Genomic DNA, 27,745 nt, shown 5'->3' on the forward strand with positions numbered 1-27,745 from the left:
AATTGCAAAATTATTTATTTGTACAACTTTTAGATATCAAAAGACATAACCTTATATGATCATGGAAGGGATAAATATGGGAAAAAATGTGTGATGTAAAAATAAGCAAACCACAGGGAAAGGAGTGTGTCGACCTAAATTGCCAGGCATTTGTTTATTCATTTAGCAAGGTTCAGAGAGGGGGTAAAAAAAAAGAAACCCTTGTGTGTTGCAAGAGGTTTAGGGGAAGTGACTGCTGAAATCAGAGTATAAATGTTTTGCAAGGTCAGTCCATGGACCAGTTAAGTAAAAAAGCAGTGGAAATAGCACAAAGTAATGAATTAAAAAGTAGGCCACAATACTGGATGTGTTTGCTGAGGGTTTGAATCTCTAGAATGTCGTTGCTGGGCTATGCAGCTCTGCTCGTGTGTTGGATGCATTGTGCTGCACAAAGAGGTAAGCTTTAACTGCTCTCTTAGAGTGTGTGTGAAGGTGGTAACTAAAGCAAAATGCAAAGGCTTTGTAGCTTTTTTTCATGAACTTCTGACAATAATTGACATTTCTTCTGGCAGCTTTTAGTACCTTTAGTATTTAGTGTCCTGTCATAGGATTTTTTTTCACCTATTTATTTTGCTGTTATTAATCTGTTGCACAACTTTTCAAATGCTTTATGTCACTATAAACTGGAGCCAGACAACTGATTTTCTGTTAATTATGTTTGCTAATTATTCTAATATCTAAAACAAGGAAGCAACTGGTAGATTAAAGTAGAAATGCACATTTATAGAATATTATTTTCTGTCTGGAATAACCTGTAAGATGATCTGAGGAGGATGAATGATTACTACATTGACTGAAAAACTTCTAATATATCTATTGACCGACTGGTTTTAGTCTAGGAAAGGAGATAAATATATCCAGGTATGCTTTTTTCATGTTTGAAGAGGTAGCTAGTATTCTGTGTATCTTTTCAGAAACATCTGGTGTTTTCTGTTTCTCTCTTCAGTGTATTTTTCTTCATTTGTTTTTATATTTTTTTATCCTCAGTTATTTAATTTGTTTGCTTTACGTCTGAGTTTCTTGGCATAGAGTGTTGTGCAAAGAGTGCTGTGTGCGTTTGAGCTGCAATGTCTTTGCTCAGTTCAGGTTGGTTTTCATTTCAGTTGAAAGTTATGAGGACCTTATTAATCACAAAGATCCAATGGATTTTACTTTGAAAAACTGAAAAATCAGAAAATTAAAACAATGTGCTATCTTAATTAAATATAAATAAATATTGCCTCAAAGCAACTAATAGTCTCATTTTTTTGCAAAGAAGTGCAGAAAAGTCCTGGAATTTGAAACTAAAGTTTGCCTGAATTTGCACTTTGTTTTCACAATGCTTTATTTAGGTCAGGGAGATTGGAAAAAAATATGAATGCAGCAAAATTTGATTTACCCAGGACAGCTATTACCATGGGTCATGCAGGATTCTTGTTTAAGCTTCTTGCTGAAAGTCTGTGAGAGTTGTGGAAAGTCTTCTGAGAGCTGGGTTTTGCACAAGGACTGGAAGCCATTTGCACCTGGATTTGTAATTGTGCTTGCACTTTGTAGAGGCTGCTACAGAATATTGTTGGCAAAAAAGCAGCTTGAGCTATTTCTAACTGAGGTCAAGTCACATGTAAATACTGAATGAGGAATTCCAGCTCTCCTGTCTGTCAGTAAGGAATTTGAAGGTATCCATTCTGTGCATCCTTTTTAATATAGAAATAAATCCCTCTGGTATTGGTGCATAGTGGAACTAATAAAGGTTTGAAGTACAACCTGCCAGCGGATTTCTTCACCTCCAGCCTCTAAGAAACTGCATACACAGATACATATATATAGACTCACATACACACACTCTGACACTTGATGGTCACTCATAGTTTAACATCAGGACAGGAGTGGGGAAGAGTTGAGATAAAACCCAGCGAGACCCAGCAAATCTTAGTAATGGTGAAGAGACCAAGGAGATTATCTTAAATTGGGGGCAGGGGGGTTTAATGTAAGCAAGAGGCTGCATTCTGCACAGCAGGCAATAAATATATGATATAATTCATAGGGAGGAATAGAGAAGCTCTCGTTGTACTCAATAACCTGTTTTTAAATTATGGATTTCAGTGTGCACTCTCAGCTTGCAAACTGAAAGTGCTAATTCAAACAAGGTATAATTAGAAATATGTGGAGTTAGAAACATTCTTTTTCTTGCCATTGAAAAGAACTTTTTGGGTAAACTAACAATTTTTAACACATTTGAAAGAACCAGCTAGAGGATTCCTGTTCATTTTGCTTATTCCTACATTTTGCAAAAAATGTTGTTAGAATTTGAGTCTGTCTTTTCTTGCTAAAAAAAGCCTCTCCTACGTTTTTTAGAGTAGCCTAGTACCCTCTAGTGCACAAAAACAATAATTTTTATTCAGATGTAATCATTCATAGGAGGGAGAATACTGATCAAAGTAATTGGAAAAAACAGGGGTGGGCACACTCCTCATTTAGCACATCAGCAGTATTGTCAAAGCTTGTCTGATTCTTCTGCCTACTTAAAAGAGCCAAACTAACGTTATTAAAGCTCAAAATTACCATTGTTTTCAAACTATACAGTTTCAAATAATGTGTTTTTTTCTTTGCAACAAATCTTTTTTTCCCCATTTTTAAAACCATTTTATAAAATTATGCCTCTAGTTTGGTTGGTATTCCCCTGACTGAAATACAGCAAAGGACTTGTCAACAATGTGTCTTTGTATACTCAAGTAAAACTCACTTTCCACTCTTTGGGATTTCTAACACAAAGTGAGCATATAAAATACACCTTCTTCCACATCAGCTACTTAATGTGTGGTGTCATCTCTGCAGTGCAGTTCAGTGAGCTTTAACTCCACATCCCTCACAAAGGAAAGATCCCAAAGATTTTTCCCCCCAGTCCTATTTCCAGGCAGCACCTGGGTAACCCACAGGAAGGTTTCAGTGAGGATGCTGCTGCTTTCTGAAACCTGTGAACTTACAGCTGAACTGGGGAGAGGACACCTGTGCCAGGTCTCTGCTGAGTAATGCATCTACTCACCAAAGGATTTCCTTCCCTGGTGGACATTCCTTCTCCCATTTACTTTCTATACAGAGATTTCATTCCTTTTCTAAGGCTTTATTCCTCAGGGCTTGTGTTATTTATTCCTGATGAATGCTCACCTTTCACATTCAGATGGAAAACAGAGTTCATTACATTTAATTAGCTAGGCTGTTCAGAGACCGTTACTCTGGCTGAAACTTCATCTTCCACAATGTGTACATTTCAGTCACCCAAGACCTGAAAATTAGTCGCTGAAATTAGGGCAATTATTTCTTGACAAAATCCTTTAATGTTTCGTTAACAGTTTCCCAACATTTGCTTCTTTCCTCTTTTGTCTGACTTTGCTCATTCTCAAGCTGCTGAGGAACTTCTTAATAAAACAAATTCAGGTTCGTTTGTTGTGGTTCATAGGGGCATGGCTGTACATTTCATGTGCACTGAAGGAGGCCCAGAAAGGAGCTTTTGGTCAAGGACTGTATAATATTGAGCTAATAAGAAATACCAGACACCACCATCCACTCCCCAAACTATGCTTGGAAGATAAAGGTCAGAGTGAATACCCAGAATTAATTATATTGTGTAACAAGGAACTTGTAAGTCAGGAACAAGAGGAAATAAGTTTTGGAATATCAGGTGATCTGAGCCTGGAGAGAAAGTTTAGGCATTGTAAAGGTGAGAGGTTTGGCAGAACATAATCAAATGACGTGTGAAATAATGTCAGTAAAGGTGGTGGTGGGTGGAGAAGAAAATAGTGTGAAAGGAGACTGCAGAGTGCCCAGAGTTGTTCTCTGTGGCAGTGGGAGGACAGGCCTGGAGCAGCTGCTGCAGAAGGAAGGGCAGGAGGTATCTGCAGTCCCAGCCAGGGCACTGATCTCCCTGCAGGCTGTGTAACTAAAATCTGTTTAATGAACCATTGCTGTCCTGGATGGTTCCTTGGCACCTGGCTGTTCCTGTGTCCTCCTAAATGTCTAGTCACATCCCTGCAAAATGTGCATCCTTGTCGCTTTCCTATTTTGTGCTGATTCAATAGCAAACACTCATCACAAATGGCCCCCTTGCTACATTTCCTACTGCAAGATTGTTTTGGTGTTTGTAGCATGTACTTCAGTCACCAATGTTTTTATTTAAAATTTCCAGCTTGTGAAGGACCTCCTCCTAGGAGAGTAAAAGAAGTGCCTGCTAAAACCTGGGACAAGCCTCCCTATCCCCATGGGACCCAAGCAATTTACAACTGTCGGCCTGGATATGTAAAAGTTGGGCGAGTTGGGTTTCGGTGCATTGATGGAGTGTGGAAGGAGCTGAGCCCAGGGACAGAATGCAGAAGTAAGTATTTGTGCAAAACATCTGCAGACATTTGATCTGGCAGACCATATGCCTTGCCAGTGATGTCAATGTGAAATTGTTCCTTTACTCATAAATTACTTGTTTCTGCACTCTTTAAAATATCACCTTAAAAAGGATATGTGCATAAGGGAACTTCTTTTAAGTTCCTTTTCTCCAGATCAAAGGATTTATTTTTTTCTTTACAGAAGATCTTATTCTAGACCAGCCTTACTAACCCAATTTACATTATTAAAATCAATTATTAAGTTCTTAGAAGCTTGCTTTCAAAAATTTTTAGTCTAAGCAGGATAAAGCACAAACCTGGCTTCTGAATGTGAGTCAAGAGACAGCTTATTCAACTATTTCTATGAAAGATATCATTTCTTGCAAGTGGGAAATTATTTTCCCTGCCTTTTCTTTTAAGCTGTAATTCACAATTAGGATGAGAGCTGCTATTTATTATCTCTAGCGTACTGTGCTGAGAGTTTTCAAGTATCACACACTCTCATACAGAATTCATTATTGAAGAAATTGAAGTTTGTTATCATTAGTGAGTAGATACTTCTTTTCTGTAATAAATGAGCTTTGAACACAAAGGAATTTTAGAAACAAGGGGTTATGATTGTGTATCTAACATGCAACATTTTTACTAGTACAATATAAATATTTGGTTTGTGAATATAAGTCCTGGGTGTTCAGAGAGAGATGAATACACACCATGAGTAAGAATTATTAAGTCACTAATAGCTTTTTTTACATTTTTGACTGAGTGTCTGTCTCGGTGTTCAGATTTCGTTGTGTAAGCAGTGAGTGAACAGAGCCCTTCCCGAATTTGGTTTGCAGGATGTTTTAGCAAATGCTGCCACCCAGTGAGCAGGGCTGCCACCGGCACGGAGCGCCTGGGGAGAGGAGGGGATGCTCTGCTCAGCCTGGGGGTCCCTCGGCAGGACAGGGGCACAAACACTGATCAGGAGCTGCCATTTCCCCTGAATCCCCCTGCAGCAGCTTTGGGGCCTGCTCAAACACATCTTTGTTGGTAAAAACGGAGGATGTTGGTAGGCCCCAAGAATTAAATTGCCTTGCTTGACAAGAATCAGGAAAGATTTCTGCTGAGGAGGGGTAATAGGTTTCAGCTGTGCAGTTTATTTTGCAGTCCATGTTATGAGATCAGAAGAGGATGAGTGAGAGTGTTCATCTTCTCCACTCTTTTGGGAATCCAAAGCAAAGAGCTAGGGCCAGGCCATAAGGAAAGTCCTGTGGGGAGCTTTCAGCAGCAGGCACTAAGGACCAAAAATAACTCCTGTGCCTTTGGTCACCCTACTTCACTCAGCACAGTCCCCAACAGAATTCAGGAAATTTCATTTCTGATTGTGAATGGATTCTCTACCGGAGGCTTTGGTGCAGATTATGTCACAAATTGTATGAAAATTGCCATAAATTTGTCATAAAAATGAATATGAGTTCAGCCTTTTTAAAGGAATAAAACATCCTGATTTGTGGTTTGGGGTTTGTTGCAGGTAGGTTGGTTTTGTTTGTTTTCTTGAATAAGCATACTCTAGTATGTTATCATTGAAAACTATGAAAATAGTGATAAAAAGGAGATGTTAATCAAACTTCTGCTGAACATTTCTGAATTTTTGAAACCCCTAAAGACCATACTCACTACTAATCACTGGAAAAATGCTGTCTCTCTCATTTTCACTTTTCTATGTAGGGTGTAAGTAAGGCTTTTTCCCTTTTTTTTTTTTTTTTCCAACCAGATAAGCCCTGTGGACATCCTGGAGACACTGACTTTGGTTTCTTTGAACTTACCAGTGGAACTGAATTTGTTTTTGGTGCCAGAGTTGAGTACAGATGTAATGATGGGTAATACTAATTTAATTCAATGTATGAGAATTAACATGAGGTGTTAATTATACTGTCAGTTATACATTTATTCTCTGTAATACAGTTTATTAATATTTAATGCTTGCTTACATGTTGTAAAAATGTTTGAAGGAAGACATTTCTGGCAGACTCACGTGTCTTCACTAAATGCTTGAAAGAAATTCTCTATCTATCTTCTCCACTGAAAACTGCAGCAAGTCAAATACATGGTATTATTGTGCTTGTGTCTGGGTATTTTCCTCCTGAAAAGCAAATCAGCTTTGGTACAGTGCTTTAGCCATGCTTTTGCAGTTGTTATGTTACTGAAATCTAGCCCGAGTTCCACAAGAGAGTTCCAAAAATCAATATTCTCCTTAATCCCTTCAGTTCCTCACTGTCTTTTCAGAGTAGCTGTCCCTCCTCTGAGTGCATTTGTTATGTAGCCAAAGCTCTCTGTCTCTGTAATGAAGAAGCCTTCTTCCTTGTTCCTTCCTACTCTCTGATTTGATTTGAATTTTTTTCCATGTGCAGTCAAAAGACAGCACATAGGGAAAATGCAGGTTAAAAGCTACTCAGTGCTGTCACATTTTGGTTATTCTATGCTGGAACACCTGAAGCCATCTTCCTCTGCTTCAGAAACAGCAGCACTGTTGTTTCTGTCACATAATGAAAGTGTATTTTAGCATTTTTTGCCTTTTATTTGGCAAGGTACCAGATGCTCAGCCAAAGGAATTACCGTGAGTGTCAGGCAGATGGATGGAGCAATGACATCCCTCACTGTGAAGGTAAATGGAGTTTGACATTAAATTCTCTATTAAATTGTCTTTTTATCTGTCTGATGCTATCTAAAATAGTCTGTGATTCCTTTACTAGTATTAATTCACCTATGTTTAAAGTCGAGTTAGGCAGCAGACAAGCTCTTACAGTGACTTCTCAGCTCTTTTTAGCTTTTGTTAAAAACCCTTCCCAAAGTGGAGTCCTGTCACTTCCAGACAGGCTTAAAGCTCTCCCCCAAAAGCCCTGACAGAGTAGCTGCCTACAAAACGTGGTTGCCAATGGCGTTTGGGATGATGAGTTTCAAGCCAGTGTGAAGGTTTGTGTGTTTTTTAGCTACTTTCCTCCTCCATCCTTGTGAACATCCTAAGCATTAAGATTTTGTTAAGGCCTCCCTATTAGCATACTAATGAGGAAGACATTCAGTAAGCCAGAGTGAGAGCAAGGGGGACACAGACATTAAGACTTAATAGACTGGATGGCTCAGATTATGGTTTTAGAACCTTTTCACCAGTTTCAAGCCTGTATGATCATGAAAATAAGGTTCCTGCTCTTCACAAGGATAATTTTTAACTGCTTTATTTTAACATATGTGGGCAGCAGTGACATTTTTGTTTGGGTTAAGCATCTGATGTCAGGAAAGGGTCTCTAAGATCAAATAAAAGTAGATATCTTGACAAGAGCTTGTTGTCTGTGGTTTAATATTTCTGTGGATTTAGATACTTTGCGTTTAGTTTACTGGATTTTGAGGGCACTCACACTTAGGTATTGAGGTCTGTCTGCACCATATGGAGCAAGGGTTTCCAACATTTTTGTCATGTCTCATCAAGATACTTCAGTTTCAAAGTCCTCCTAAGTTATTTCTGTCATGGTTGAGTTTTCACTGAATTAAATAAAGAAAGAATTTGTAGAGTGCCCTAAATGTGAAGAACCCATGAGACAGAATATGAGCTCATGGAAAAGGCAGATGACTTCCAAGATGGCAAATGTCAGAGAGAAGCAGCTTTGGTAAACAAAACAAAATCCACTTTTGTACCTGCTCAGTGATATCCATGGAAGCATCTAAGAATGAGCTTTGATAGTCATTTCCCCCCTTAATAAGACATATCTGATGAGATAAGTTAATTCTTTTTTTTTTCTACAGGTACACAACTGGGAGATACAAGAGCTCTAATTAATGTCTGCCAATGTGTTTGTTTACTTTAGTAACATAATTGCTCTGATATCCTTAATGAGAATTTTTGGTAATAACTGAACTGAATTAGAATTTTAGCTAATTACACACTATTGTAGGCAGTGTGTAATTCAGCACTGTTCCAGATAGCAAACTGTCCATAGCAAACTCAGTTTGGCACAACTCTAAGCGAAGTCAACTGATTTTGGCAAATTTTAATGGTGTCAATCAAGGCTCAGCTAACCATAATTTAGGTTGGGTGAGATCATCTAATTCAGTGGATGCTTTGTCTTATTTTTTTTATATGTGTAAAGAAATTACAGTGATTTTTCTGTATTTTAACTTTTTTGTGTGTCAGCTTATTTTACAGACCTCAAAATTACTTTTTTTCCTTTCCTTGGTTTTTTTTTTTTCCAGTGATAAAGTGTTTACCTGTACAAGAACCTGAAAATGGAAGGATAATTATGACTGGTGCATTTGAGCTAGGCCAAGAATATTCCTTTGGCCAGGTTGTAAATTTTGAATGTAATGCAAAATACAAGCTTGTTGGAGCTAAAGAAATTGTTTGCTCTGCTAATGGAGAATGGAGCAGCGATGTGCCTCAGTGCAAAGGTAAAAAGAACACTATTGACTCTGTGTCATTAAGATGCTTTGTTCTCACAGACTCCTAAATCATGGCCACAGCATGGGAAGCCACAAAGTTTTCACTTTCTCTCACAGCAACTTAGCTTGGTGTGTCTGTAAAAAATCTCCAGTGCATATATGAAAAAGTAAGTTAAGAAAGAGAAATATGATAGTATTGGATACTAATATTAGGATAATGGAGCAGCTGTTTGTTCCGTATTTTTCCTACAAGCTGTATATTTTGCCAGGCTGCACACAAATTCTTTGATATGTCCGCATGAGAGTCAACCAGTTCAGTGTTGATTTAACTAAAGTAATCAGAAACAACTCTGAATCTGTGTAAACCAAGTTTAGTTAACAAGTAGGATTTTAATTCTTAGGGTACATAGAATTAAAAAAAAAAGTTAGATTTTTCTTTCCTCACACTAATGTGTTTGGAAAAGTTGGAAGGTTTGTGTTTAGTTTTCACAGAACCCCAGAGTCAGTGAGGTGGTGTGGGACTTCTGAAGGTCCCTCAAAGCAATTAGCTGGGGCAAGTTGCTCAAAAACATGTTCAGTCAGCTTTGGATATCTCCAAAGATGGAAATGCACAGTTTCCCACTGCAGTGGTTGAACTCTCTTTAGTGAAAACTTAGCAGTGGCATTTCCTGTGTTTCATTTGGTGCCCATTGCTTCTCACTGTATGGCTAGTGGCCAGTGACCTTTGCTTCTGCCTGCCCCACTGGAGCCAGGAATTGACTCATGTAAAACAGATTGCCCTCCTCCCCCGAGCTCTCCTTGCTCCAGACTATCTTAAACCTCTCTCTCTATCTGTCAGTTTTTCCAATTCCTTAATTATCCTCCTGTCCCTGACTGGATCTGCTCCACTAAGTCCTGATCTTCCTCTGCTGGGAGTTCTGCCCTGCAGAGATATGGAGGGGCAGCATCCCCTCCTTTGGCCTTGGCTTTTCCTGTGGAGCCAAGAGTGTTTTCTTTGCTGCAAGGGCCCACTGCTGGCCCCTGTCCAACCTGTCCATTCAGGACCACCAACTCTTTTTTTCTGCAAAACTGCTTTTCAGCCAGTCAATCCCACACTGCCCTGCCTGCACTGGTGGATGGGATTATTCCTCCCAGTTTCTGAAAAAAGAATGGATGGGTTTGGATTGTCAGGGTATGAGAATGAGTCCCAGGAAGATTATGGCAACCAACACTTAAATATTCAGCACATCAAGTTTCTTAGATTATTTCTATGTTATTTGATCATGAAGTATGTGTTTAGAAGAGCAGAATACACGTCAGGATGGCAAATATATTTATGGCTTGTTCACAATTCCAGTACTGGTTTTTGCTGCTTAGAAACCCCCATTTACTGTTTTTTGTACAGCCTGAAGTGGAATTAAACATTTATGCTTGTAACATTTCCAGAATATAGTGAATTTCATTAAACAATGACCGTTCTCATGAGCAATATTTCATTTTAAACACAAAGTAAATTTAGTAAAAGAATCCAAGAGAACTCTTTGGTGTCCTGTTCTGTGACCTCAGAAACAAAACATTGAATATCTTCTGGCTTTATGAATGCATTTTTAGGAAACTGCAAGATCATGGTGGTTTTATTTGGTTTGGCAAGGAACTGGGAACATTGATGTTTTCTTATAGATATCAAGCATTCTAGTGTCAATTTTCAGACACTTTAAATTCTTTTCTCCTTTTGATATCTTGATTTAACTAATAGCCTACTGGCTCTGAGAGCAGAATAGGTCTGTTGGAAATTACAAAAAAATTATCTGAAAAATAGAAAATCCTAAATTTCAGCTACCCTCATGTCTTATTTTGGAATGTCTTCTGCCTTATCTCTTGATTCCAAATCCATTAAAGTACAAATAAAAGCCCTGAAATCTGTCTCATGAACCAATTTGCAATTGAAGCTGTGCTACACCACATTTTCCACCTGGAACTCAGAATCAAATAAATGCTCAAATAAGTTCCAAACAGCTTTCAAATCCAAAAGTTTTTGTGAATTCAAATTAACCCCCCCTACACCCCCCAAAAAAACCCCAAAAAACCAAACCAAACCAAAAAAAACCCACTAAATTTTATTTTAATAGAAATTTATCCTGAGCAACTAAAAATTAAAATATGTGAATTTTTGTCTGTATCAATTTCAGAAATTAACTGTGATGTGCCAGAAATTCTTCATGGATATGTCCGTTCTCCAAGGAAGTCTTACAAGGAAAATGAGCTACTGCAGTTTTTCTGTGAAGAAGGATACAAATATGGGAGCAAAGCAGATGCACTGTGCACTGCATCAGGATGGAATCCACCTCCCTATTGCACTGGTCAGTCTTCCCTAAAGTAGTTTTGCACTTTAGTTGGGTTTGGAAGTAATTTTAGAGATTAAAAAGTTCATTCATGACAAAATAATCCATCCACATCAAATATCCATGAAAACTGGAAGGATTAAGTGCTGAGGGGCCCAAAGAACTGGATAAGAGTTTTCCATGAAGAGCAGGAGCAAAACCAGAATCTTGAGAATCTCTACAAATTCATATATTTACAATGCTAAAGGTCCCTATTGTTTTTTAACTCTCAAATGCCTTCTGCGCAGTTCATGTGACAAATCCATAATTCCTGAGGCTAGTCCTGTTTGACATCAGCCCTATGGGTCATGGATTTTGCTTCAATCACAGCACTTAAAGGCTGTATTTAAATCTCTGAATATGCATGTCATATCCCAACTGAAATAGTTTCATGAAATTTTGGAGAATTTATCAGTGCCTTGAATTTGCTTCAAGAAATTGCCAAAATCTTGAAACTGGGAAAAAAAAATGTTGGCAACAGGGCAACATGATAGGATTTTATGCACCACCCACCTTCCTGGGACTTCTTCCAGAAAGACTCCTTTAGAAATAAAGACTTGTTGTCAGTCTTGGAACCCACTCAGATTTTGACCTTTCTGATTCAAGATTAGTAATGTCATTAGTTAATATGCATTGCCAACAGTTTGACAACATACTGCTTTTAAGGAGTGCCAAACAAAAGGACACTCATATGCTGGGCTCTGTTACTTGAGGTGTACTCAGACAATGGTTCTGGATCCTACTGGGTTTATCTCTGGACCTAGAGGATTCAACAGGGCGTGCATGAAAACTGATTCACCCACCCCCACACCACAGCAGCACCAACCTGTGCTTACCTTACAGTCATCCCCTCCCAGCCCTCAGGGTGCTGGTGATATTTTCTGAACTCGAAGAAGACACAAAACCCCCAAAAGACAGGGGTTTATAAATCTGTTAGCCTGACTTCTTTGAGCATGAAGGTATCTTGAGTTTTCAGAATAATATTCTTGACCTTTTTCAGTTGTTGAAGTACTTCCAGTGTCACTGAAGGACACTAATCTTAATCACACAACCTTTGAATGATCAGTTCGTAGTCAAGTATAATTATTTCTGCATTTAGGACTTGCCATTGAAATTGTCCTCCTTTGGGACAGTGTCCATAAACAAGCCCAGCAAAACCCAGCTGCAGATCTAAAGGAAAAAATTAGGTTTGGTTTGATGGCTTCCAGTTCTTTCTCTAACCATTCTGTTTGCAATTAAGTTTTAATCTTCTAATTAACATGACATCAGTAACAGCTGTCACTTTTCTCTTACAGAACCACACGCTTCTAAGAACCACCTTTTTTAACAATTTTATACAGTTATGGCCAATATAGTATGGAAACAAGAACTTATGCAATACATTTAAACATATTCTTATTTTTTTCCTGTTTTTATTTAGAAATTGTATGCTCTCCTCCAGTAATTTCCTCTGGGAACTTTATACCTCAAAAAGACAAGTACACAGTGGGTAATACAATCACAGTAGAGTGTGATGATGGGTTTCATTTTAAAGCAATAACTGGCAGAAGCACAGCTGAATGCACCAAGAATGGCTGGGTGCCTGAACCAGCTTGTGTCCGTAAGTAGCTCTCATCAGTAAAGTTACAATGTGGAATTGTTGGAAGTATCTCAGAGAAAATAAGTTAAGAGCAAAATCTGAGCAGCATTAAATATGATAGTTGCTTATTTTTTTCTTTGTACTGTAAAGCTGAATTTGATGGTTTAGAAAAATCACTTGTAAAAACAATGGTGTAATCCAGATTTACATTGAGTTTGTTAACACACATATTACCTCTTACTGTATTTGCAAATCTGTTAAAATGGGCTACAGTCAGCTCACTGTCAGGAAGGTTTGTGCTCCACCTGAGGAATAGCATCCCAGTCAGGGTTAGAGGACATGGGGAGTTTAAAGTAGCCAAACCACAGGTAATGATTGGAAAATACCTTTCCTTCTAGTATCACAGCTCTAGATTTTTACTTGTAATTTGATGTTATGGACAGTCACAGGATTTTATCTATTTTATAGCCTGTCAGATAACGAAGCAAGGGATTCTTGATGGTTGATGAGTTATTTCTTGGGTTAAACTTCCCATAACTGCAATGATAGTTTTGCCCAGTAGGCACAGTATAAAAAAACCAAATATATAAATTAGCGGGTAGTTTCAAAATTTAACACACTTTCATATTTGATCACTGAAAATAAAACTTCAAATGTGAGAGAAGTCCTGATGAAATCAGTCTTGTAAAGGAACCTTTGGATAAGATGATTAGAGCTATTTCTGAAACATGTTCTTTTAGTGTCTGAGTTTTCTCTTATCAGTCGGGTTCTAAAATTCAGGTGTCATTCTGAGCCCACTTCACTCATAATTGAATGGTCTGCTCTGCCCTGGCATGTAGACTCTGGGTCAGAACATTTGGGAGGAGCCTGGGTAAACTTGAATGGAAGTTTCTGAGAATCTCCTCCTTCTATCCTGGACTTTTCCCTGGAAAAGATCAGTTATTTTGTGGAACCAAGAGAAGAAAATTAGAATGCTGCAGCTTTAAAATAAAAATGAAAAGAGTCAGGAAGAGCTTTTGGTGCAGGAGCCCTAAAGTTATAAATGGAGGTGGCAGGAGTCATCTCAATGTTAAGAGTTCACAGTTCCGTTTCTATACCTGAGCCAGATGACTGGGCTCCCTTTATGGTCAGAATAGTAAATTTAATCAAGACCCTCTCCAGTGCCATCTCACTGTACAATGAATACTAACTTTTGGTCCCACAAATCACCCTCAGGAGTCTGCAGAGAGTGCTGGCTGGATTTCTGCTGGTTGCAATGGAATGGAGGGAGGTAACACAGCTGTAGGCAAAGGCCCCAGAAGCAGAGTGTGGTTGTTCCTGCACTCCTTACCATCTTCCAGGGTGTGCAGTCCTGGTTCTGTCCATTTCTGAAAATACTCAGATGATGAAGCTGAATCTGAGTTGTGTCCTGAGATTTTTATCGTGCATGTATTGATATTGTTGCTGTTCCATTCTGTTTCAAGGGAAGCCGTGTGAATATCCACCTATAGAAAATGGCAAATTAACTGATTCACATGAGTACTATAAAGACTATTACTTTCCAAAAAGATTTGGACAGACTGTAGAATACCGCTGCCTCAGTGGCTATTCAACCCCCACTGGACATTACTGGTCTCGAATTACCTGTACTGAAAGGGGCTGGTTTCCAGAGCCAAAATGTCTGAGTAAGTACATTTCCACTATATACTCAATTCTGGGTTAATTATCAAAGATCTTTGCAGCAGAACTTGTTCTGATGGAACACAAGACAAAACAGTTGCTGAAAGTCAAACTGCTTTAGGTGACCCCTGGAACTGCACCCAGACTGTCTTCCTATCTGCAGAGCACAAAATGTCACCTGGGGACACTCAGATATCATGCTTTTGGATTTTGAAGATTGCTTACTCCTGAAAATATTCATAAGACTAAGAAATATATATAAACCTTCCTCCTCTCTGGCTTCTGGTAATATGAAAGTATATACTTTCATCTGCACCACTGCTGCACACACAAAGTTTCTACTCTATGTAAATATATTCTCCCTTCTGTGGCTTGGGCACTTTGGCACTTAGTCTTCATCTTCTCTGAAAAGCATTGCCTGGTTCCTTTGGAAAACTGAATTTTAGAGCTGAAAAGGTGTCACACTTTTGCAATAAGCTGAAATGGATCATTTGTATCAGGGAAGAACCACTTCAGCAAGAGGTAACAGCAAGAGAACCAGATACACTGACTCCAATTTAAAATTAATTGAACTTAAAATTAATCTAAAGCAGCGAGATGAGGCCTCCTCTCACACATCTTCAGTCACAGCAAAGTACCTACCTACTGGTAGGGCACAAAAGTGGACTACAAAAGGTTGCTCTTTCCTCATTGCCCTCAGTGGAGTGGTGCTCAGTGCAGGAGATGAGTGGAGCCCTGCCTGGAGGAAAGGAGCAGGCACGCAGGTAACACAGTATAACATCTCTTCAGCCATCTGCCTTGTGTCTGGGTTCTTGGGGACAGGAGGCCTTAGAGCCACCGTGCTAAGCTGTTGCTAAAATCTCTAGAGCTGGTTTGAGAGGCTGCTACACTTCCACAGAATGATAAAATCTCCTGGAGGCAAATGCTGGAGTTCACTCTGGGCATGCACCAACGTTTTAGAGACGAACGAGAGCAAACCGATGTGAGAAGCACTGAAGTGAGCCAAGCTTGCTTGTTGAACGATGAGTAAGAGATTTTTGGTTACTAGGCCACTTCTTATTACTTTATGTAGCAGCTTCCAGTTCTGATCTTGTGGTCCATTAACCACAAGGCACTGAAACAAAACACTGTTTCATTCAGATTTGCACACGAGTGTCTTTTTGTGACACAAGGCTACAGAAAAGTGCTTGGAGGCCTGTTTGTTAGTAACAGTTCTTAAGGATTCATTTCTCTCAGTTCTTACTGTAGAAACTTCTGTGGTTAAATGTACTTTCCTTCCTCCTTTAGAAACATGCTTCACTGGACAGCTGGCAGGCGGTTATTTCCTGTACAGGAACAATTATTTCATGGAAGGTGACAGAGTCGGATACACCTGCCACCCCGACTTCCAGGCTCAGCACAACGAGGTCACATGCACCAGGAATGGCTGGGCACCTCCTCCCAGGTGCACCCGTAAAAGTGAGTGTGCTTACACTTTGGTGAGGTTTCTAGCTAAAACTATTTGCTGTAGCAGTAATTTCTGAAAATGAAGACTCTCCTTCACAAAATGATTTAACATACTACAGAAGTTTTCTCTCAGAATATAGGTCTGAAACATCCAACCAAGACTTCCATTCATTTAAATTACATATTAAGCATTATGTATTAACAATGTATGGAATTAAAAATATATTCAGTTGACCATGTATTAAACAATTTTCTCAATCCTACTGCTGCTTCTCTTGTCATCCTTCTGCTCTGATTTTTATGCATGTAGCTTGGCAGTGCTTTACTTGGAAGAAATCTTGTCTCTTTCTTTCAGAAAAGTGCCAGGATATCATTGTTGAGAATGGCTATTTGAACTCAGATAAGAGAACATTCAATTTAAAGGAGGAGATCCTGTATTTCTGTCACGCTGGGTTTGTGACTCCAGAAGGACAAGAATTAGGACACACACAGTGCAAAGAGAGCGGCTGGACTCCACCTCCAAAGTGCATCAGTGAGTAGGAAAAGGTTTCAGGGCTCCCTGTCATTGTCACCAGTGTGTCCTGTGGACATGGTATTCTGTGATGTTCTCTGGCCTCACAGATTTGTCACTTTGACTTGTAGAGGTTTCTTAATGGGCAGAGAGCTGATTCTCCAGAGATTAGCCTCTCTCAGGCTCCAAGAAATAGAGAGAAAATGTAAAGGATCTTCTTGGATTTCTTTAGCGCTGAGTTAATGGTAATCACTGACCTCTTCAGTGGTTCTTCCCTGATACAAGGTACATTTGCCCAAATTTACTCTCAGTTTATGAAGCAACATCTGTGAACCAAGGCATTCCACCAAGAACTTTATTTAAATATGACAAAACTGGAGACAAAGAGGGTTCATTATTTCAAAGTTCCTTCCTCTCCTGAACCAGGTGTAGTACAGTTGGAGACTTAATCTTGTATTGTTATATGTTGGTCGTAATATTGACCAACTTTAGCTACTATTTTATCTTGTCCTTTTATTTCAGACTGCCTTTACCTAGGATTTTGTGGCTTTTTTCTGACTCACAACTGACCATGGGAACAGCAGGACAAACCATTTGCTATGAGACCTAAACTTATATTAATGATAACACTGATAATGATAATAATATGTAGCTAAAGGAAATAATTGAATCTAAGGATGAAATATTTACCCTAAAAATTACTTCTAGACAAATTCTGGAAGATTAATACAATAGATAATATGTGAATAGGCTACATATTCTACAATAATATTCAGACAATGTAGAATTACTGATATTTCAAATATACCTACAGGGATGATACTTCCAAAGGGCAGTGTTTCTGGGTAACTAAATTCACTAACTTTGTTTTATTCTACAGAATCATGTAAAGCACCAGAGAACATTTTGATTCCCTACACAAACAAAACTGTGTTCCTGCCTGAAGATACAATTGAGTATTCATGTTTGGAGGGATACAGGACTCCAAATAACATGCCAACTGATACCACAACATGTGGCAAAAATGGAGAATGGAGTCCAGAACCTGAGTGTCGTGGTGAATATTTTTGTGTTTGCTAATCACTGTCACTCTCTGTATATACTCTGTGAACCTTTTTTTCTTTAAGCCTTCCTTTGGTTTTGTTCTAACCAGTAGCATTTCATGTACTTTCTGTAGGTTGTCCACTATATGTTAAAATATTTTTTCTCTACAGAAATCGAATGTATGTTGCTGCCATTGAGAAATGGGAATTTCTCTCCCAAACGGGGTAAATACCACAGTGGAGCTGTTGTGACATTTACCTGTGCAAAAAACTCCGTAAGGGTGGGATCTGCCTCTTCTCAGTGCTACCACTTTGGATGGTTTCCATCACCACCAGCGTGTCAAGGTAATTCTGCAATACTGAAACTGAGCTGGTAAATGGCTTGCACAAAATATTAATCAGGTTATTGACTTTAATGTTGAAAACTTGTTCACAACTTCATAAATAATGTGCAGTATAGGAATGATTAATTTGAGTAGTGTCCTCTCTTACTGTATTCCAAAGGTCCTGGTTTCGGCATTTTAATATTGATACTTATCAGATAGTGCACCCTGTGCTCTTTTTTTTCTGATCATATAAAATTGAAGGAAAAAAATGGTTTTGGAGGTGACACAGAGCTGGACCCAAAAAAGAGAAAAGAAACCCGGTGAAGGATTTTCCCATGAAATTCTTAGTTTCATATAGTAGGATGAGTACATTCATACAGCAGGAAAATATGTATCCCTTTACTTAGTGTTCTTAATTTAGCACACAACTTCCTGGCATCTGAGAAGAGCTTTTTGTGCTGGTGCTGAGCCCTTTCATGAGGTGCATCAGCTTTCACAAAGCTGAAAAGAAAAAAGGGACCTCCCACTCAATTACTTTTTTTGGTGACTTTTACTCTGTCATCCTTTTTGCTCACACTCTTGCATTTAAAAGCAAGTCTGTTTCATATATTTGGCTCTTTAACTCAGGAACATTTTAAGCTCCCTTAATAGGAGTTCCACTCAATGCATCAAAATTGAATTCCTTTAATATACAGTGTGTATGGAGGGCTTTGTTTGGGTTTGTTTGTCTGTTTTGTTTTGTGCGTGTTTGTTGTTGTTGTGGTGTTTGTTTTGGGTTTGTTTTTTTGGAGTTTTTTTCTGGGTGATTTTTAGGACATAGGTTATTCCTTGCAGAATTATCAATTTTCTTATTTTCTTTCAAGAATACTGAAGTTACCATTCTTGTTACACTTTTTTTACTTTTCCCTTAAAACGGGGTTGGTTTTATCAAACATTTTTCTCAGAGCAGGCATTGACGGTGCATGGAAGTGAGAGACAAGAGTGAGCCTGGTCATTTGTATCTGTTTGTGATCTCCAGCCCAGCACAAATCCAGACATTCAAAGGCATAAATCAATCACCTGTTTAACCTGTTTCTCTGATCCTCCTTCACTTTAATTGATACATTCAATATGGTTTATGTTGCACTTAACATATAATTGTGGTGAAAGTACTGAGTTCAGAGCACAGACTTGATCTCTTTATTTCAGTGAGTGTCAAAGGCTGTGGAGCTCCCCCTGAAATTCCCAGTGGAATAATTGTTGGTGGCTCTGTGGAACACTACCAGCATGGGGCCACAAAGCAATATGAATGTAACAGTGAATTTAAGTTGGTTGGATCAAAGGAAATAGAATGTGTTGATGGACAGTGGTCATCTCCTCCCTCCTGCATTGGTAAGCTACACAGCTCTTACTTCTGACAAGTCTGTAATTCTCTGCAGTCTATTACCTCATAGATATTTTCACAATTAAAAATATGTATTAGCAGATCTAATGTTCTGTTCAAAGTAAGAAAATAATAAAATAAAATTGCATGACAAGCCATTACCTTGTGCTGTCACTACTGCTGTAGCAGAACTGCAGATCTCATGGAGAGGTGACAGCTCTGCAGTCCTGTAAGAGACCTTACAATGGTTTCAGTTCTTGTAATAATTCTGACTGAAACATTATGAATGTGCAGGTGTATGATCAATTATAATTTTGACTGATCACAGCCAGTGATTTAGGTGACTTGAATTAATTGAAGTTTTCCTTACTCTGTAGTGTGAACTGGAACTACCTGTGGATCATGCCAGTGTTGAAAAAAGAAGGGAAAAGGCAGGAAAGCAATTTAGCAAACTGGCTAAAAGATATACATACCCCAACTGTGTTGAAATTTAGTTGCTACAATTAGTGGGTGTAGGTTTGGTTCACTAAATGCAAATATAGTTATTTTAAGGTTTTTTTTCAGCTATTGATATATGATTCCTGTATTATTATGGAATACTTTTTCTCTTTTCAACAGAAGACAAAATGCCCTGTGACTCACCTTCCTCTATCCCGAATGTTGTTCTGCATCAGGCGGACCAGGCCCAGTATTCACATGGGGATGAAGTAACTTGTACATGTAAACCAGGCTCTGACAATACTGAGCAAATGAAAATAAAATGTCTTAATGGAGAATGGAAGCCTTTACCTGTTTGTGCTGGTAATCTGTTTCCATAATATTTCCGATGTGAGTGTAATATAGTTGCATACAAAATTTGACTACAAAATGGACTTCAGCCATCAGTATGTAGCCAGACATGCTAGAGTTTAATGCATCAAAACTGAGTGGTTTTAATTTACTCCTTTCAAATGGAAGCAAGTCCTTCATCCTGGAAAGACTCTGCATCTACAGCTTTGTAAAGGGAAAGAAATAGACATTTGTCCAGTGGTTAAAGTCAATTATTAAAAGGAATTAAAAGTAATGTTAATAGCCAATGTTAACTTGTTAAGCTTGTCCCACCATAACCACTTTTATGTGGATTAGTCCTCTCACAGAGTGACAGAATGAGTAAGGTTGGAAGGGCCCCAGCAGGTCAGCTGGTCCAACCTCTCTGCTCAAGCACCCACCCAGTAAAGTTCTTCCTCAAGTTCACATGGAACTTCTGTACAAATGATGACATCTTCATCATTATATATATTGTAGGATCTAAATCTATTTTTTAAGCTCTTTTTATTTTTTTTCAGATGCATTCCCTCAATGTGTAATTCCAGAGGATGTTTTGCTGGTGTACTCTGGCCACTATTCCATGTCAAGAAGGAAGACTGGGTTCCAAAAAGTTATACGTTATAAATGTCCATTAAATGATGAAAATGTTAAACAGGCAACTTGTGTGTCTGGGAGATGGACACCAGAGATTGCATGTACAGGTGCGTTCTTACCTTTGGACCATTTCTTTTGATGCGGGCATGATAAATGCTCATTATGAAGGATTCTTAGCACTGCTGTATCCTTAGGCTGAAATAGAAAGGTTTACTTGGTTATATCAAGGGTGGTTGTGGCCATCATTGGAGCAGGTAATAGGTTTAGAGATGCACCACTTTAGTAAGGCAGACATAATGCTCTCTACTCTGACAATTGGAGTGGTTGTTGCTGGCACTTCTGATGTGAGAAAAGATGCAATGATAAGTTTAAGCTTAATTCTTCAAAAGGCTTTACCCCGATGCAAAACAGAGCACGTAGCTCAAGCTCCAGTCAAAGTTCCTTTATTTCCTCTAAACCTTCAAAGTTTTTCTTGTCTGTTTTTTCCCTCCATTTTCCAACTCCCTCCTAGTGAAACTATGACAAAAAAGCTGAGTTAGCCAGTGAAAAAGCACAGACCCAGAGGAGGCTGCCCATATGTAACACACCAGAGGTCAATGTCTTCAGGGCTGCCTTTATGCATGGCAGAACAGGATATTGTCTGTAGAAAGCGTGATTGTAAAACAACCATTACCTCATTTCTCACTTTGGTTATACCACATTTAAAGTGGGAAAAGTATGGCAATCACTGTCCCTTCCTCAGTTTTCTGGAACCACTAGGAGCAAGACACCAAGCTCTGAAAGACTCCTCAGATCTCTGTCCTACATCTACCTCATTCTCTCCCTTTTTCTTTCCTTTGGCAGAAAGAGTCCTTCATTCTTGGAGTGGAAAAAATTTAGCCTATTTTTTTCTTTTCTTTTAGCTTTCTCATTTAGCTCTATCAGCTTAGTCTGAAGAAAAAACAAAACTCCAGACTTTGGTTCAATTTTCCTAAAGGAGTTCATTATAGAGAGAGGAGAAGCACAAAAGAGTGTGCAGCTGTGTGAGAAAGAAAGGAAGGACTACAAGAAACTCCGTCTTAGCTCGGTGTAGACAGCTGTGACTGTCTTTTCTATGACTCTGAAAGCATATGAGCAGCTGAAGGCAACTCTGCTGTTTCTGAAGCAGAGCCAAATGATCATAGTATTAATCAAAGTTTGAGATAGCTATTGGAGTTATGTAGCACCAGTGTTGGTTTAGTTGTTTGTGTTGCAATCTCTGCTGAACTGCTACACTTTTTTTTGTTCTATTGTAACATAAATATGTGTCCTCAGCTGAGAAGAATGTGTGCCCACCTCCACCTCAGGTCCCTGGAACTCAGCAGACAACAGCAGGAAGAAACTTCAGGATTGGGAGTAAAGCATTTTTTTCATGTCCTGTCGGTTTCCAGCTCGTCGGTACAAAGGACATAACCTGCATAGATGGGAAATGGCAATCCCCACCTCACTGTGAGGGTCAGTACTGGCACATTTCTTTTCCATCATTTGTTATGAATGTCTGTGTTACTCATCTGCAGTCATCATGAGCAAGAGAGGCTGCTGTAACTTACCTAAGATTTCCATGGACAGGGAACTGCAGGAAAGCAGTAGAACATAAGTTGCTAAAAAGGTGCAAACAACTGCAGTTTTTTCATTTACACAGACTTATCTGAGATGGCATATACAATTTTCAGGTAGTCCCTCAAGAGCTGTGTGCTTATTTTTTGTTTAGTATGTTGCCTAACAGAGTCTCAGTTTTGACTGGAGGCCTCAAATAATGTCCTCAATTCTGTAAATTATTTATTACTTAGTTACAGTTGCAATATTGATTTTCTTGCATTATTGTTTTTCTGTGTTGTCTGTGTTTTTTAGAAAAACCATGTTTGCCACCAGAATCTGTAGAATATGCTGATGCTCCCAGGCTTGAAAATCCAAACTTAAGAATTGAAAGAGAAGGGAAAACAATGTATCTGGCTGGTGCTAGACTTAAGTATGTTTGTCGTTCTGGATACATGTTAAAGGGACCAACAGAGAGAAATTGCTCTATGGGAAACTGGACTGCAGCTCCTTCATGTTTGGGTAATATCAAAAATTACTTTTTTTTGAAGTACATTTCAGAATTAACTGGAAAGAATTGTAAACTGGAGATGGATCATTAAAAGTGCATTTGTCTACTTCATATTTTGCTGTGGAATCTTCCATCATGGATGTCTTCAGAACAATCCTGATTGGATGCAAAACTGACATCCTTAATGCAGCTTAGTTTTTAAGTATTCCTTAATATTCTTGTAGTCTTTGCTCAGTTCATATCTCTCCCAGATAAGTCCTAGGCATATCCTCCTGATCCAAAGATCTCTTTTCCAGAGTCCACTGGTGACTAAAAGTGGCTGTGGTGCCTCAGGGCTGGAAATCGCGTCAGGGTAGCAAGGGACAAAGGCCTCTGGTAAAACATTCTGACATGTTTAGAAACAGAATTGGAGTGTTTCAGTGGCTGAAGTCTGTATATTTGGGAGAATGATTTCTTTAATCTTCTGTATGCTACCTTTTATACATTTATTAAGTAATTATAATTATATAATCCACTGTTAGCAGATGGCTGTGCTGATGTTACAAATAGCTCTCTAAAGCACCTGTTCGATGCAGTAAGTACACTTCTTCAATGTGTATCACACACATCAGATTTCTGTTATCTTTTCAGAAATGCCGTGTGGAAGTGTTCCAAAAGTTGCCAATGCTCAGTTTGAAGGCAGAAAGAAAGAATCTTATGAGCCTGGTGAAACAGTTCGCTACCAGTGTGGTCCAGGGTTCCAGATTGTTGGTTCCCCTGAAATTTTCTGCAGGAAGGGAAATTGGACATCACCTTCCACTTCACCCTTCTGTAGAGGTATGGGTTCTACTTCTAAGTAATCCATGATCCTTCTTAGCATTTCATGTTGTGAATTAAGATAATTTTTACTTGGTCATGCAGGTGAGTCAGGCCAATAGAGCCAACAGGTGACTTGCTTTGAATGGGCTGCTACCACACCTATTTTTCTGGCTTCTGGAAAACGACAAGCAGGGTAGATCAACAAAGCAATAATCTCCCCATGGGCTGGAGCTGGTAGCTGAATCCTGGCTCTCTTGAAGTCAAGCAGGCAGACATTAGGGAGGAGTCCAGCATCCTGGCTGCAAAGGAGCAGATAGCTCTGGGGCAATGGGTCTTATTTTCACATCGCTAGCATGTCAGTTGCTGACAAGCACCTTCAAATAGTAAATAAATTGTGTCACTTTCCAAACTAGTGGCACACGATGCTGTGCAGCACAGCTGGCTGATCTCTGTGACCTCTCTTTTTAGTTTTTTAGGCAAACACTACTGGGTGCTGAAGCATTGCAGAATAAACCATATAATATATCAGAATAAACCTTCTTTTTCTAGCTTTAGAAAATGGTGTGCATTCCTCAAAGTGCTTTTTGCCCACCAGGAGCTCTGGAATGCAGTACTGTGTGAGTTTTGTGTTGCCCACCAGGAGCTCTGGAATGCCGGAGTGCTGTGTGGGTTTTGCGTCTCTCACTGCAATCCCTCTCTCTGCAGATGTCAGCTGTGGAGCTGCGCCGGAGATCCCCGACGCGCGCATGGCAGACGCTCCTCAGGAGAGGTACCTGCCCGGCGCCAGGGTGCACTATCAGTGTGAAAGGAACTTCCAGATGATGGGTGCAAATTACGTCCTTTGCTCAAATGGTCAATGGTCAGAAGCCCCAGTTTGCAGAGGTAGGAATCTGTGCTTTCACCTTGCCTGTTAGCGTAGAGGCAAACAGTTCTCTATTGAAATACTCTGAAGACTTTGCCTTTTTTACTTGTTTTCTTTGGCTACCCCAGCTTTGAACTTGCTATTGCTTCCTTGCACAGAAATTTAATTAAACTTGATGCTTCTACAGATATTGAATATTTTCAATAGCAAAAAATGTTCCTGAAGCAGCAGGGCCTAAGACGTGCTGCTCTGTCATTCTCCTGTATGCTGTTGGTATTTCCCCAGTGGCTGTCACTTCAGTGACTTTCAGTGGACACACATACCTAAGGGCTTCTCTCTTGTGTTTGAAGCTGAATGGAAGCAGCAGTAGGACAGAGAAGCAGCTCTTCTTCTGCAGTGCTCCACTCTGGCCAATGCAAAACCTAGCAGAGCCCCAGATCTAAACCATGTGAGATCTGCTAGGGCCATGGAAGTGGAAAGATTGTTCCTGTGACAAGGAACACTCAGGAATGCTCCAGAGTCCCCCATTTCAATCTGTGGCTGCAGGGTGAGCACAGCTCCGTGGAGCTGGCTGAGCTTACCCAGCCCTGAGCAGCCCAGGCTGACAAGCTCCTGCAGCATGGCCAGCCCTCTACTGGAGAGCTCTGCACTCCAGCAGGGAATCTGTTTGGCTGCTACCCCTGTGGTTTCCAGGAAGGCCAGGGCTCCCCAGGGAATGACAAGGCTGGTGTGGTTTTTGTATATAAGTACAGAAACACTGGCTTTCTCTAGAAACTCTCATTGACCCTGACATCTCCTGAGAGTCCCAAACAGTGTTCTGCAGCCACTGCCACACCTCATTGCTTCCCCCATGGTGAACTCCTCTGACCCACCTGAGGCAGAAAATCTGTACAGAAATTGTAACAAGGCTAATTCCTTTCACTTGTGGTTGTATAGATGAACATCTTAATAACTGGAAAGGTGACTGCAGCTGTGGTTTTTTTCAGATGTGAGATGTGATCCTCCTCGACAAATTGCTGGTGGTAGCATTGATGGTATTAGAAAGTCAAAATATATGCCTGGAGAGAGTGCAAATTATCAGTGCTGGAAAAATTTTAAGATGACTGGGCCTTCTACTGTAGTGTGCAAAAATGGGACCTGGACAGAGCTGCCAACATGCAAAGGTAACTTCTCTCTGTCTCTCCATTCAGCCTCCTGTCAGTGACAGCATCATGAAGCTGCCTCATTGTCATTTAGCCTCTCAGTGCCCTCACGGTGCACAGCTGCCATGGCTCTGGCACACTCAGAACAAGGCAGGCCATTCCCCAGGTCTCTGTTCAGATGGGGTGAATTTACCAAGCTGAGGTACCCAGGTGGCTTCACTCAAGTGGGCCAAGTGCCACACCTTATGCAGGACAGCTGCAAGCACTTAAACTGTGCTCAGAGGGGGTGAGCTGGCAGTTGTGAGCCTGAACTTTGGAGAAATGAGAAACTCTTGCTCCTGCCAGCTGTTTGGTTCTCTGCTTTACTCCGCTTCTCTAAGTAGTGCCAAGATAGTGTGGGTGGTATTTCTGACCAGACCTTCTCTGCAGCTGAACTTCCTCTCTGATTGGGAAATTTCTTTCAGGACAAGCTGGGAGATGTGGCACACCTCCAGTTATTCAAAGTGGAGAGCTTCTTCACTTCCCCTTGCTAGAATATCAAGAAGGTGATACTGTGGAGTACAAATGCCCAGATTTCTATATCCTGGAAGGATCTCCTACAATCACCTGTCGCAATGGGCAGTGGACAGACCCCCCAATTTGCCGGGGTAGGTTGAAGCATGTGCTGGGGGGCCAAAGGCTGTGTGACTGCTCCTCTTGTCTTCTTCTGAGACCCTGAGGGCGGCACTGGTGCTGGGACTGAAATGCTGGCAGGGCAAATTGGCAGCGCGTCCTCCTTTTGTCTCAAAGGAGTTGCTGCTAAAATTCAGCTTGTGGGCCAGGAGGATGGGTCTGAATGAGTGTCAGTGCTGGGGAAAACCAGGAGTGCCTCTGTGATGAGAAAACAAATTTAGAGAAGTACAGAGCAGAAGGGAAGGAGGGATCTCTCAAAAATATATATGGGGAAGTTCATTGGTGTTTGGTGTCGTCCCCACCTGTGCTTCATTCTTCCCCTGCGTGACTGGCAGTGTGACAAGGCTTCTCCCAAGGCTTTTTTTTCCCCTTTAGCTTGGGTGTGAATGTCTTTTCTGTTGCAAGTAACAGAGGGTCAGAGCACACTTGGAAGCGTCTTTGATGTGAAGGACTTCTGTAGGCTCTAGGAGCAAAGCATGTGGTGTGTCTGTATGAAGTACTGACAATTCTTTTCTTGACTTTTTCAAGTGGCCTGTACAGCATCAAAGGAAGATATGGACAGAAACAATATTGAGCTGAAATGGGGTAGGCAAGCCAAGCTGTACTCCACATCGGGTGACTTTATCCAGTTCCGCTGTAAACGAGGATATTTGAAACATCCAAGTAGTCCCAACTTCAGAGTCCAGTGTGTGGAGGGAACACTGAACTACCCATTGTGCACACTGGGAAGTAAGTAATCCCCTCTTTGCCTTTGCTGCTCTGTTGTTGCATTTTTAGTGCTGAAGGGAAGCAGAAAGCCCTTGGCTTTCCTGGCTGTGAGCCAGGGTGTGGGAGCTGCAGGAATAGAGGGGCAGTGTCCTCAGGATGTCATTGCCCAGCACACCTGAGCTGGGGAAAGGGCACCTGGGGCACTCACAGGGGGTCCCAACACAGCATCAGTTGTCCAGTGTGAGATTGACAGGCAAATAACAGAATTATTTTTCCGCAGGCAACTGTTTTCTGGATAGGGACACTATGGAAGCGAACAACATTCAGTTGCAGTCACCCAGGCAGTCAAGCCCTCACTATGGCTCAGGGGACCCTGTTGTGTTTGAGTGCAAGCCCGACTTCCGGCCGGCTTCCCAGATGCAGAGTTTCAGCACCCGGTGCCTGGATGGAGTGATTCCATATCCTCAGTGTCAGTGTAAGTGCTTGCTGCATGGGGCACAGGCTGTAGGAGGCAGTTCTGCTGACATTTCCTGTTCACTGCTCTGAGGAGCCCCTGGAGTCTGTCAGGATTGGTATTGATGCCTTTTCCCCTTTTTTTCTCTTTACACAGAATTGTTGTTGTTTGGGTAAAAGGAAATGACGTGAGAGAGCCCAGCTGCAGCAATGACAGAGACCTCAACCAATCTCCTGACTTGAGCTCAACTTTTCCTGGTGTTTCCCATTTTGCTGTGCTTTGTTTGCAGCTTAGCCAATGTTCTGTCTTGGAATTTGTTCTTGTTTTTATTACTGGATGGTTGTCTTTGCATATTATCCACATTAGATCTAGTTTTGTAAACGTATTTACATTTTATGCAGAAAAGGGTTGTGCTTACATTTTATCCATTCTTTCCTGATCTCACTGTTATTTTATTAATAATTGTGGCCTGAAAACAGGCTGGCTTTGGTGGCATACTGAGACAAGAATTAAAGATGACAGTTAATTTGATTATCAGCACACAAAGCATAT

At 40.2% G+C, this 27,745-nt stretch overlaps 1 protein-coding gene across 1 annotated transcript; it reads left to right on the forward strand.

Moving 5' to 3' along the window:
* Window positions 1–263: 263 nt before the first annotated feature.
* On the forward strand, window positions 264–27,744 carry CFH (complement factor H). The gene is made up of 24 exons (XM_064720491.1): window positions 264–435; window positions 4,202–4,387; window positions 6,148–6,253; window positions 6,962–7,038; window positions 8,619–8,813; window positions 10,973–11,143; window positions 12,585–12,764; window positions 14,207–14,407; window positions 15,690–15,860; window positions 16,204–16,380; window positions 17,240–17,416; window positions 17,574–17,747; window positions 18,917–19,099; window positions 19,710–19,892; window positions 20,417–20,599; window positions 21,786–21,965; window positions 22,362–22,568; window positions 23,188–23,373; window positions 24,061–24,237; window positions 25,204–25,380; window positions 25,824–26,006; window positions 26,560–26,760; window positions 27,020–27,214; window positions 27,350–27,744. Coding segments are annotated over exons 1-24 (3,933 nt in total). The 5' UTR covers window positions 264–374; the 3' UTR covers window positions 27,352–27,744.
* The last annotated feature ends 1 nt before the right edge of the window (window position 27,745 follows it).

The sequence above is a fragment of the Zonotrichia leucophrys genome, chromosome 8, assembly GCF_028769735.1.
Source record: "Zonotrichia leucophrys gambelii isolate GWCS_2022_RI chromosome 8, RI_Zleu_2.0, whole genome shotgun sequence".
In the NCBI taxonomy this organism is placed as follows: Eukaryota; Metazoa; Chordata; class Aves; order Passeriformes; family Passerellidae; genus Zonotrichia; species Zonotrichia leucophrys.

What these genes read in the sequence shown, in the direction of transcription:
- CFH (XM_064720491.1), top strand. Translation starts at nt 375, where the DNA reads ATGTCGTTGCTGGGCTATGCAGCTCTGCTCGTGTGTTGGATGCATTGT. An exon ending in GCATTGTGCTGCACAAAGAG is followed by an intron (nt 436 to 4,201) that starts GTAAGCTTTAAC and finishes TAAAATTTCCAG; the next exon opens with CTTGTGAAGGACCTCCTCCT. An exon ending in TCCACCTCCAAAGTGCATCA is followed by an intron (nt 16,381 to 17,239) that starts GTGAGTAGGAAA and finishes TTTATTCTACAG; the next exon opens with AATCATGTAAAGCACCAGAG.